Source organism: Symphalangus syndactylus, chromosome 16, assembly GCF_028878055.3.
Source record: "Symphalangus syndactylus isolate Jambi chromosome 16, NHGRI_mSymSyn1-v2.1_pri, whole genome shotgun sequence".
NCBI classification, from domain to species: Eukaryota; Metazoa; Chordata; class Mammalia; order Primates; family Hylobatidae; genus Symphalangus; species Symphalangus syndactylus.
In genome coordinates this window covers 11,921,387-11,933,692 of record NC_072438.2, presented here as the reverse complement: position 1 = coordinate 11,933,692, position 12,306 = coordinate 11,921,387, and the positions used below count along the sequence as shown (strand labels likewise).

At 46.0% G+C, this 12,306-nt stretch overlaps 1 protein-coding gene across 5 annotated transcripts in view; it reads right to left on the bottom strand.

Annotated features, from left to right (window-relative positions):
* The window catches only part of FAM193A (family with sequence similarity 193 member A), a 187,801-nt gene that overhangs the window by 51,388 nt on the left and 124,107 nt on the right, over window positions 1–12,306 (bottom strand). For all 5 annotated transcript variants that reach the window (XM_063619653.1, XM_055245846.2, XM_055245845.2 and 2 more), the window contains one exon: window positions 2,610–2,861. In XM_063619653.1, the coding sequence (XP_063475723.1) occupies window positions 2,610–2,861 (252 nt within the window). The remainder of the gene's footprint in view (window positions 1–2,609; window positions 2,862–12,306) is intronic.

The window sequence follows — 12,306 nt, the reverse complement described above, 5'->3', positions numbered from 1 at the left end:
ATATGAATTATAAGAATTACAACTACAATGACATAATGTCTTAAAAGGCAAAAACTGTGACCCCGGCACAGCAGGAACTCCCCAAGGCCCCAACAGTGCAAAAGTGATGGCAGACACAGTACACAAGGCCCCTCCACATTCAGCACCCACCTTCTGCTCCCTACATTCACAACTTCTTGCCCAACAATCCTCCTGTTGATTATCTCTAAGAAACTTACTCCATGGCCGGGCGCGGTGGCTCACGCTTGTAATCCCAGCACTTTGGGAGGCCGAGGCGGGCGGATCACGAGGTCAGGAGATCGAGACCACGGTGAAACCCCGTCTCTACTAAAAATACAAAAAAAATTAGCCGGGCGTGGTGGCGGGCGCCTGTAGTCCCAGCTACTCGGAGAGGCTGAGGCAGGAGAATGGTGTGAACCCAGGAGGTGGAGCTTGCAGTGAGCCGAGATTGTGCCACTGCACTCCAGCCTGGGCGACAGAGCGAGACTCCGTCTCAAAAAAAAAAAAAAAAAAAAAAAGAAACTTACTCCTATGTCACTGAAATTTGTGCTATTCTGATATAGTTCATTTGCTTCTTAAGCTGTCCATAACTCACTGGTGGACCAGGAGACCCCTTCAGGGCTGCTAACGCATTATGCGTTTAGGCACAGATGTGGTCACAGCATCCAACTAAGCCAAACTAAGTCAAATAACACAAACTAATATTGTAAGACCTGGTAAGTGACAATTCAAGTTTGTTTACAGAAACAAACATTTTCATACCAGATGCAAATGAAGTATTTTGATAACTGTATCTTATGTTTCCACATAACAATGGCCACCACATAACATATTTTAAATGAATCAGTGAATAGTCTTCAGTTTGCTAAAGTGGTAGAAATAACATTTAGTTATAAATTTCTAAGGTTCTATACGCCCTCTACCGCATATGGCTTGACTCCATATTTGCTTTTCTATCCATATTTGCTTTTCTATTCAAATCTTTCTATATGATTAAAGTTTAACAGGTATCAAAAGAACAGATGTTAGATACAAATCATGCTCCTAAAACATGTTTTTCTTCTTTCACCCAAACATAGATCTCTAATTTCCTAAGAAAAGGCCAAAAGTCCGGGAAAACAATCAATTTTTAACCAAAGGGGCCCCACAGTCTTTAGTAATAATCAATTTTACTATTTTACTTGAGTATTTTTAGGAACTAATTCTTGAATAGCTTCCACCAGCAAAAACATATAACAGAATATTATCTTTTCTTGGAACTAGGTAATAGAGCTCTATTTAGGCAACAGCAAGGAGTGGAAAACTTCCTAACTTTACACATACACCCAGAGAAAATCAGGCTACAAACGAGGCGGACCATGAAGATAGCCTGATTCTGACTACATACCTGAAAAATGCTATTAAAAAGCATTCTATTATTAAGACATCATTAAAAGTTCAAACTGAGCAATATTCAATCGAAGAAAATTTAAGCATGAATTTGGATGGTCGTGCCAAGTAATTATAATAGATGTGGTAAACTTACGACATCTATTCTAAACCTGTGTCTGTTAATCTTCCACCTACGCCTCTCCCTAGCAAAGAGACAACAAACCTCGCTTACGGGCTACATGTACCCCACTTCACAGTGACCCCTAGAGGGGAGAAAACACACATGTGTTTGGAAAAACTGTGGTCTGGAAAAAATCATTCCACGTCATGTCCTCCTCCCTTTCTGTTCCAGCTCAAAATCATTGTTTTAAATAATAAATTAGGGTTTGAAATAAATTGTATTTTTGACTGATTAGAGGTACCTTTGGACAAGAATAACTGGTATAAAGAAAAAAAGGAAACAATTAGAATTACGGTGAGTCATTCTGGTAAAGGTAAGCTCAAAATAACTAGAGAGGCAAAGCTATCTAAGGTCCAAAGAAAGAAATCACCCTAAGATTTCACTGTAAAGTCTAAGATACTAAGTATACACATGAGGTTCTCTGGGACGAAATGCATAAAAATCAACTTATTTCTAGATCCTCACTCCACTTCCTGAATGGGCTCTTCACACTGGGTTTCTGGCAGCTTCTCCTGTCTGTATCCTCCCCTCCCCAGGGCTCCATCACCTGCAGGGCGCTATAATTTTCTGTGGCATCCCATTTAGGGCTCCTCCTTTATTTAGGCATTTCTAAATGCAAAAGCAGCATAGTCATTTTAGACCCTGTAGAGTCCAGCCAGTGTTAGAGGACTCACGTTATATTCACATTATTTTACCTATCACATTAAGAAAAAGAGCAAGCCCTGGAAAATCACAAGTAGATGACTGGTCTTCTGTGGAAATATTCCCTAGGTTTAACCTGTTAGAAATATCACCTGAAAAATCCTTCTGTTCTATTTAATTCTGAATAAAAGAACTATGACCTTCACAGTTGTTTTTAATGATTGTTACAACTGTAAAGGTTCAAAATTACAGTGCTTAAGAGATTATGATGAAAGGAAACACTTGCAGACCTTCCTATCGAGAGCAGATGCTATCCTATGCAAGTTGCTAATTCACAGATTTGTTTGTTTGACTATGTACTCCTGCAGGATCTCAGTGAAGAGTGGGCTCTCAGACCCTTTTTGCCCCGACTTACCTTACTGTGTGTGAAGGGGGGCGCTGCATACAAGGTGGGGTGGATGAGAGGGCGTGGCAGGTGTGGAACAGTGTGCAAAGGCACATGTCCATGGATGTGAGGGTAAAGGTGCAGTGCAGGGTGTGTGGGCTTCTCTGGGCTCAGGAACTGATGGCCAGGAGGAAGGGCTCCGGCTGTCATTGCAGATGGTGTCAGTCCAGAAGCTTCTTGCTTACAAACATGACATTCACAAGTGTTTGGAGCTTGTTCAGCCTAAGAGGAAGGAAAAAAAAAAATACCTATTTAGTGAAACAATAAATGGTATGAATTAAAGTCAGTCACATTCTGCCAAATAGTTACAAAGCAAATACAAAGGTAAGCGGGCTTTTCCTGACACCCTGAGTTGACCAGGGCCTTCCATGCAAGGAAAACGAGGGACCCCAAGAGACTGGGACTGAAGAAGCTGCACAGAGAGGAAAGGTGTACCTCATTCCACAGACAGACTCAGGTAGAGCCACTGGTTCTGCATCCTATGCCTACGCAGAAAATTTCACTTCCCACATGTGAGCAGGGACAAGGGAACTGGTGAAGACGACAGAGTACAGAGGGGATGGCTGTGCTCCACTGGGCTCACACTGCTTCTAAATGGTCACACACAGATTCTCCAAAACAAAGCAGAGATGTGACTTCTGGTTACAGTGGAGTGAAGAGGTCAGTGACTCCTTTCCCTCAGGGCAAATGTAAAACTGAACACAACTGTCAAAGGCGACCATTCTGAGGCTCTGGAAATCAGCCCAAGGAAAATACTGAGACACATTTATTCATGCAAATCAGCTAGAACTTTAAGGAAGAACAGCAAGTCTGGCTTTCTTGTCTGGGACACTTTCCATTTCCTGCACCTGTACTCCACCCCTGACTCAGTCGGCAGTGGGCACAGGAGTTCTATGACTGCAGGGATGTCAGTGCAAACCAACCCTGCTGCCAAAAACAGCAGCCTGGTCAGGCAGACGGTGAAGCAGTAAAAGCAGTGAACTCAGAAGGGAATGAATAGGGAAGCCTGCAGCTCTGTTCCTGTGAGACTGAGGTCCCAGCTCGGGTGAGTGGCAGAGGAGACAGAAATCTAATAGGGAGAACCCTGGAAACGAGAGCACCATGGAAGGGCTTCTTAAGCTGTCCACAACTCGCTAGCTGACCAGGAGAGCACAGTGCATGCACTGAGGACACCTCAGGGGCTGGAGGAAGGGGCCAACACAGCTGACTTGAGAACTGGCTGAGTGCTGAGTGCATTCACCCCACAGCCAACAGTGGAGCCCCCATGGATTCAAGGTGCATGGGCAACCTCCGCCCAAATCATCAGCTGGCCCATCAGCCAGGTGGACAAAGGGCAGACCTCTAGAAGCCAAACTAAAAAGCAGAAGAGAAGACATGAGCTGAGACACCCACAGCCACATAATGTGGGAGATATAGATCCTGCAACCGAAGCCCAGGAAATAACAAAAACAAAAGACAACAAAGGACCCTCAAAGGAAAAAATGATAATGCAAAATTATTACACTATTTAAAATGTCCAGTTTTCAACAAAAAATTATGAGACAAGCAAAGATTAAAGAAAAGTATGACCTAGGCTGGGCGCAGTGGCTCACGCCTGTAATCCCAACACTTTGGGAGGCAGAGGTGGGCAGATCACTTGAGCCCAAGAGTTCAAGACTAGTCTGGGCAACACGGCAAAACCCTATCTCTACAAAAAGTACAAAAACTATCCAGGCACGGTGGTGTGTGCCTGTAGTCCCAGCTACTTGGGGGGCTGAGGTGGGAGGATTGTTTGAGCCCAGGAGGTAGAGGCTCGAGGCTCCAGTGAGCTGTAATCATGCCCCTGCACTTCAGCCTGGGTGGCAGAGCAAGACCTTGTCTGGAAAAAAAAAAGTGTGACCCACATGCAGGAAATAAATAGTCAAACGGTTAACAGGAGTGAGTTCAGATACTAAATTAGCACACAAAGATGGCAAAGCAGCTGTTATAACATGTTCAGAGAATTAAAGGAAAACATGAAAATAAAGATTCAACATATAGGGAATTACTATAAAAAAAGAGAAAAAAACAGTAAAATATAAATTCTATAGGTGAAGAGTACAATAGCTAAACCAAAATTTCACTAAAGGGGCTCAAAAGCAAACTTAAAATGGCAGAAAAATCATCTGTGAACTTGAAGAAGAGCAATGGAACTGATCTAGGATCAGAGAGATGAGGGGAAAGTATGCAGATGCTCAGAGGCCTGTGGGAGAGCAGCGAGCACTCCAGCATGTGCAGAACCAAGCCCCAGAGGAAAGGGGGAAGAGCATCCAAATAACACCTGGACATTCCACTTCCCAAATGTGATGAGAAACATTGGTCTACAGATCCAAGAAGCTCAGTGAACCTTAAGATGGATAAAAACAAAGAGATACTGAGAGCTGCAGAACTCTGGTACACAATGACCACCTAAGGCTTCCTGCAGCCAAAGGCCAAGTCTCTAGGATGATACCAGACCCTACTAAAACACCTTCTTGAGAAAGCCAGGCTGCCAGGAGAATTGACTGTTTGTTCTAACAGTCTGACACCTGATGGCTGTAACAAAAGTAACACTCTGGTGTAGAATTTGATACACTGGGTATAGGATATCTCTGTACCTTTCACTCAACTTTGCTGTGAATCTAAAGCTATTCCTAAAAACAACCACTCTATTTTTTATTTATTTATTTATTTTTGAGACGGAGACTCACTTCTCGCCCAGGCTGGAGTGCAGTGGCGCAATCTTGTCTCACTGCAACCTCTGCCTCCCAGGTTCAAGCAATTCTCATGCCTCAGCCTCCCAAGTAGCTGGGATTACACGCACATGATAGCACGCCTGGCTAATTTTTGTATTTTTAGAAGAGATGGTGTTTCACCACGTTGGCCAGGCTGGTCTTGAACTCTTGACCTCAGGTGATCTGCCCGCCTCTGCCTCCCAAAATGCTGGGCGTGAGACACCCCCGTGCCCGGTCTATTTTTAAAAATGAAGGCAAAATAAAGACATTTACACAAAAAGAGAATTAACTGCTAGCAAACTGGTCCTGTAAGACATATTAAAGGAAGGTAAAAACAAGATGGCAACTTAAATTTGGCAGAATTTAAAATGAAGAATGCCAGAAATGACTAGCCAGCTAGCAAATAGAAAACACTGTATAAATATAGGCCAGGCGTGGTAGCTCATGCCTGTAATCCCAGCACTTTGGTAGGCCAAGGCGGGTAGGTCACCTGAAGTCAGGAGTTTGAGACCAGCCTGGCCAACATGGTGAAATGCCATCTCCACCAAAAATACAAAAATTAGCCGGGTGCCATGTTGCTTGCCTGTGATCCCAGCTACTCAGGTGGCTGAGGCAGGAGAACTGCTTGAACCTGGGAGGTGGAGGCTGAAGTAAGCCAAAATCGTGCCACTGCACTCTAGCCTGGGCAACAGAGTGTGACTCTGTCTCAAAAAAAGAAAAAGGAAAAGGAAAGGAAAAGAGAAAGAGAAAGAGAGAGAGAAAGAGAGAAAGAGGAAAAGGAAAAGGAAAAGAAAGAAAGGAAGGAAGGAAGGAAGGCAGGCACTGTATAAATGTATTTTTCTCTTTTATTTGCTCTAGAAATTATAAAACTGTATAAAGCAGTAATTAAAACATAGTATTGGTTTGTAACATATACAGACCTAATTATATATAGGACAATAATAGTACAAAGGAGAAAGATGGAGATGGAGCTCTTGCGGAGCGAAGTTTGTATATTTTACTGGAATTAAGTCAGTAGTTATCTGGAGTAGACTGTGATACATTAAGATGCATATTGTGGGCGGGCGCGGTGGCTCACATCTGTAATCCCAGCACTTTGGGAGGCTGAGGTAGGCGGATCACTTGAGGCCAGTTCGAGACCAGCCTGGCCAACGTGGCAAAACACCATCTCTACCAAAAATACAAAAATTAGATGGGCGTGGTGGTGCACATCTGTAATCCCAGCTACTTGGGAAGCTGAGACAGGAGAATCGCTTGAACCTGGGAAGCAGAGGTTGCAGTGAGCCAATATTGCGTCACTGCACTCCAGCCTGGGTGACAGAGCGAGACTCTGCATCAAAAAAAAAAAAAAAAGCTTCCTTCCTCCCTCCCTCCCTTCTTTCTTTCTTTCTTTCTTTCTTTCCTTCCTTCCTTCCTTCCCTCTCTGGCCCAGGCTACAATCTACTCGGCTTGCTGCTGCCCGCGCCGCGGACTGCCTGGGACTCCCGGCGTGCGCCACCGCTGCCTGCCTTTTCTCCTTTGGATGCAGGCACGCGTTCGCCATCTTGGCCACGCTGGTCGCCAGCTCCTGACGCCGAGTGCTCTGCCCCCTCAGCCTCCCAAGGTACTGGGACTACAGACGGAGTCTCGCTCACCCAGTGCTCGGTGTTGCCCGGGCTGGAGTGCGGTGGCGTGGTCTGGCCTCGCGGCAGCCTCTACCCCCCGGCCGCCTGCCTTGGCCTGCCAGGGTGCTGGGATTGCAGCCCCTGCCCGGCCGCCGCCCCATCTGGAAGGTGGGGAGCGCCTCTGCCCGGCCGCTCCGTCTGGGAGGTGAGGAGCACCTCTGCCCGGCCGCCCCGTCTGGGAAGTGAGGAGCGCCTCTGCCTGGCCGCCCCGTCTGGGAAGTGAGGAGCGCCTCTGCCCGGCCACCCACCGTCTGGGAAGTGAGGAGCGCCTCTGCCCGGCCACCCACCGTCTGGGAAGTGAGGAGCGCCTCTGCCCGGCCGCCGCGTCTGGGAAGTGAGGAGCGCCTCTGCCCGGCCGCCCCGTCCGGGAAGAAGTGAGGAGCGCCTCTGCCCGGCCGCCCCATCCGCGAAGAAGTGAGGAGCGCCTCTGCCCGGCCGCCCCGTCCGGGAAGAAATGAGGAGCGCCTCTGCCCGGCCGCCCCGTCCGGGAAGAAGTGAGGAGCGCCTCTGCCCGGCCGCCCCGTCCGGGAAGAAGTGAGGAGCGCCTCTGCCCGGCCACCCACCGTCTGGGAAGTGAGGAGCGCCTCTGCCCGGCCACCCACCGTCTGGGAAGTGAGGAGCGCCTCTGCCCGGCCACCTACCGTCTGGGAAGTGAGGAGCGCCTCTGCCCGGCCACCCACCGTCTGGGAAGTGAGGAGCGCCTCTGCCCGGCCACCCACCGTCTGGGAAGTGAGGAGCGCCTCTGCCCGGCCACCCACCGTCTGGGAAGTGAGGAGCGCCTCTGCCCGGCCACCCACCGTCTGGGAAGTGAGGAGCGCCTCTGCCCGGCCACCCACCGTCTGGGAAGTGAGGAGCGCCTCTGCCCGGCCACCCACCGTCCGGGAAGTGAGGAGCGCCTCTGCCCGGCCGCCCCGTCTGGGAAGTGAGGAGCGCCTCTGCCCGGCCACCCATCGTCTGGGAAGTGAGGAGCGCCTCTGCCCGGCCACCCTGTCTGGGAAGTGAGGAGCGCCTCTGCCCGGCCACCCCGTCTGGGAAGTGAGGAGCGCCTCTGCCCGGCCGCCCCGTCTGGGAAGTGAGGAGCGCCTCTGCCCGGCCGCCCCGTCCGGGAAGAAATGAGGAGCGCCTCTGCCCGGGCGCTCCATCCGGGAAGAAGTGAGGAGCGCCTCTGCCCGGCCGCCCCATCCGGGAAGAAGTGAGGAGCGCCTCTGCCCGGCCACCCATCGTCTGGGAAGTGAGGAGCGCCTCTGCCCGGCCGCCCCGTCGGGAAGAAGTGAGGAGCGCCTCTGCCCGGCCGCCCCGTCTGGGAGGTGAGGAGCGCCTCTGCCCGGCCACCCATCGTCTGGAAAGTGAGGAGCGCCTCTGCCCGGCTGCCCCATCTGGGAAGTGAGGAGTGCCTCTGCCCGGTCACCCATCGTCTGGGAGGTGAGGAGCGCCTCTGCCCGGCCACCCATCGTCTGGGAAGTGGGGAGCGCCTCTGCCCGACCACCCATCGTCTGGGAAGTGAGGAGCGCCTCTGCCCGGCCACCTATCGTCTGGGAAGAAGTGAGGAGGGTCTCTGCCTGGCCGCCCCGTCTGGGAAGTGAGGAGCCCCTCTGCCCAGCCGCCCCGTGTCTGGGTAGAAGTGAGGAGCTCCTCTGCCTGGCCGCTCCGTCTGGGAGGTCTACCACGGAGGCCAGAAGCAATGTGGGGGCTGGACGTGGTGGCTCACGCCTGTGGTCCCGGCACTCTGGGGGACGAGGCGGGTTGATCACTTCGGGCTAGGAGTTCGAGACCAGTCTGGCCAACTTGGCGAAACATGAAGAATACAACAGACAAACCAACCAACCAACTCAATGACAACAAAACAGGTCCACCCTGGAGTCATACTCTAATTTTTTCTATTTTCCTCCCTTTCTGATCCTTTATCCCACTTTCTTTTTCTTCCTCTTCCTTCTCCCTCTTCTTTGTCAAATAGAGGATTGAGTTATTATCACTGATCCATATAAAGTCCCTCTCTCATTTATTTTAACTCCCACCCCCATTTCTATTCCCCGACTTCCCATGTGCAACCTTTCTAATATGTTTGATACGCAAAAAAAAAAAAAAAAAAAAAGATGCATATTGTGGCTGGGTACACTGGTTAAGTGTAATCTTAGCACTTTGGGATTTCCTGGTGGGAGAATCACTGGAGGCCAGGAGTTTGAGACAAGCTTGGGCAACACAGGGAGATCTTGTCTCTACTAAAATTAAAAAAATTAGCCGGGCATGGCAGCACACGCCTATAGTCCCAGCTTACTGAGGAGGCTGAGGCAGGAAGACTGCCTGAGCCCAGGAGTTTGAGGCTGCAGTGAGCTATGATGATGCCACCCCATTCCAGCCTGTGTAACAGAGCAATACCCTGTCTCTAAGAAAAAAAGAGATAAGTATTGTACTTTAATTTTTGTTTTTTTGTTTTATTTTTTATACCGACATTCACAAGAGATACATACTGTAACCCTACAGCAGCCACTAAGAAAATTAAAAAAAGAATCAACAGAAGAATTAAAATAGTACACTAAAATTTTTGTTTAATATTTAAAAAGGCAGATACTGACATATACAGGATAAAAATGCAAGGCCCAACTAAAAGATGTTAAACAAATTTTAGATTCAAAGACACAAAGAAACTGAAAGTAAAAGGATGAAAAAATACAACATGTACGCAGTAACCCAAGAAGGTGGAGTGGCTATATTAACAAATAAAATGGACTTTAAGAAACACCAGTAGACAAACATTTCGTAATGATAAAAGGGGCAATATATCAGGGGAGCTATAACAATAATTCAATAACATCACCCCCAAATGCATGAACCAAAACCAAGAATTGAAAGGAGAAGGAAATAATCCAACAGTTAAACTTGAAGGCTTCAATATGCCTCTCTCAGTAACCGATAAAACCACCAGACAGATAATCAGTAAGAATATATACTATGATCTGAGTATCTGTGCCCCTCCAAAATTCTTATGTTGATAGCCTAACCTCCAAAGCGATGGCATTAGGCAATAAGGACTTTGAAAGGCTCTACTCCTCAGGAATGGGATTACTGTCCTTATATGGTAGCCTGAATAGACCAAGACAATATAGAAGACTTGAACAATGTCAGCAACCAACTTGATCAAACTTTCATTTATTGAACACTCCACCCAACAAGAGCAAAACACAAATTATCTTCAAGTACACATAGAACACGATCTAGATAAACTATATGTTAGGCCATAAACAAGTCTCAATAAATTTGGAAGCTCTAAAATCAGTAATCTAAGCTTTTGTTTCAACAAACTACGAAAGGAAGAGCAAGCGAAACCCAAAGAACACAGAAAGAAATAATGAATTTCAGAATGGAAACCAATGACACAGAAAACAGAGAAATTGACAAATCTTTAGCCCAAGTGACTGATGCCATTAAAAGGAAGATAAAATTACCCAAATCAAGAATTAGCATCACTGCAGGCACTACAGAATTAAAAAGGATTATAACAGTATAGAATAACTTTATGCCAACACATTAGACAACTTAAATGAGTAAATTCCTACAAAGACAAAAATTACTGAAATTCACTCAATAAGAAATAGGAAATTCGAAAAGACCTATTACAAGCAAATGAAACTTGAATTAGTAATTACACATCTTCCCACAAAAAGAGACCAGGCCTACAGGATTTTGCTGGTGAATTCTATCAAATATTTAATAAATCTCAATCTTAAACAAACTCCTTCAGAAAACATAAGTGAAAAAAACATTTCTTAACTCATCCTATGAAGCCAGTATTACTCTGATACCAAAGTCAGACAAAGACATCACAAAGATAGGAAACTACAGACCAATATATTTTATTAATATTAACACAGATGCAAAAATCCTAACAAAATATTAGCAAACCAACTCAGGAACATATGAAAAGGATTATATACCACCTCCAAGTGGGAGTTATCCAAGGAACACAGGTTGATTTAATATCCTTAAATCAACTGATGTGACACACCACAGTAACAAAATAAAAAATGAAAACCACAAGATCGCAACACATGCAGAAAAGACATTTGAAAAACCGAACAATTCAATATTCAATACAATTCAATATTCAAATAATGAAAAAACTCAGTAAATTAGGAGTAGAATAGAATTTCCTTAACCCAATAAAGGGCATCTATGAAAAACCTGCACCTGATATCACATTTAAAGAGTGGTCAAAGATTAAATGCTTTCCCCCTAAGACTGGAAACAAGGCAAAGATATCTGCTTCCAACAATTCTATTCTGTACTGAATTTCCAGCTAGCTCAATAAGGCAAGAGTAAGAAATTAAAAGCACTTGGGAGGCTGAGTCAGGAGAATGGCATGAACCTGGGAGGCAGAGCTTGGAGTAAGCCGAGATAGCGCCACTGCACTCCAGCCTGGGCAACACAGCGAGACTCCGTCTTAATAAAAAAAAAAAAAAAAAAGAAAGAAATTAAAAGCATCTAGACTGGGTGTGGTGCCTCACACCTATAATCCTAAAACTTTGGGAGGCTGAGATGGGAGGATCGCTTGAGGCCAGAAGTTCAAGACCAGCCTGGGCAACATAGTGAGACCCTATCTCTACAAAAAGTTTTTTTTTTTAAAGCTGGGCATGGTTGGCGCATGCCTGTAGTTGTAATACACCTGTAGTCCTAGCTACTTGGGAGGCTGAGGCAGCAAGACTGCTTGAGCCCAGCTGTTTGAGGCTGCAGTGAGCCATGATTGCAGCAGTGCACTCCAGCCTGGGTGACAGAGTGAGATTGTTTCTTAAAAAGAAGAAAGGAAGAAAAGGAAGGAAGGAAAGAAAAGAAAGAAAAGAGAAGGGAAAGGGAAGGGAAGATTAAAAGCATTGCATCCAGATTGGAAAGGAAGAACTAAAACTTTATTTGCAGACAACATGATCTTGTATGTAGAAAATCCAAAGTAATCTACCAAAACAACAACAAAAAAAACCCAACCCTATTAGAATAAACAAATTTAGTAAAGCTGCAGAACACAAGACCAATATAAAAAAATCAATTGTATTTCTATGTATTACCAATGATCAATTGGAAATCAAAATTAGAAAATACCTTTTACTGTAATGAAAACACATAAGACTGCAATTTTTTTAGAACTGCTGAGAAAAATTAAAGATGACTTAAATAAATGGAAAGATAAAGCATATTCATAGATTAAAAGACTCAATTTTGTTAGGACTGCATTCTCCCTAAACTGATCTATATCATCCCACAAATAAAAGACCACACAACCAC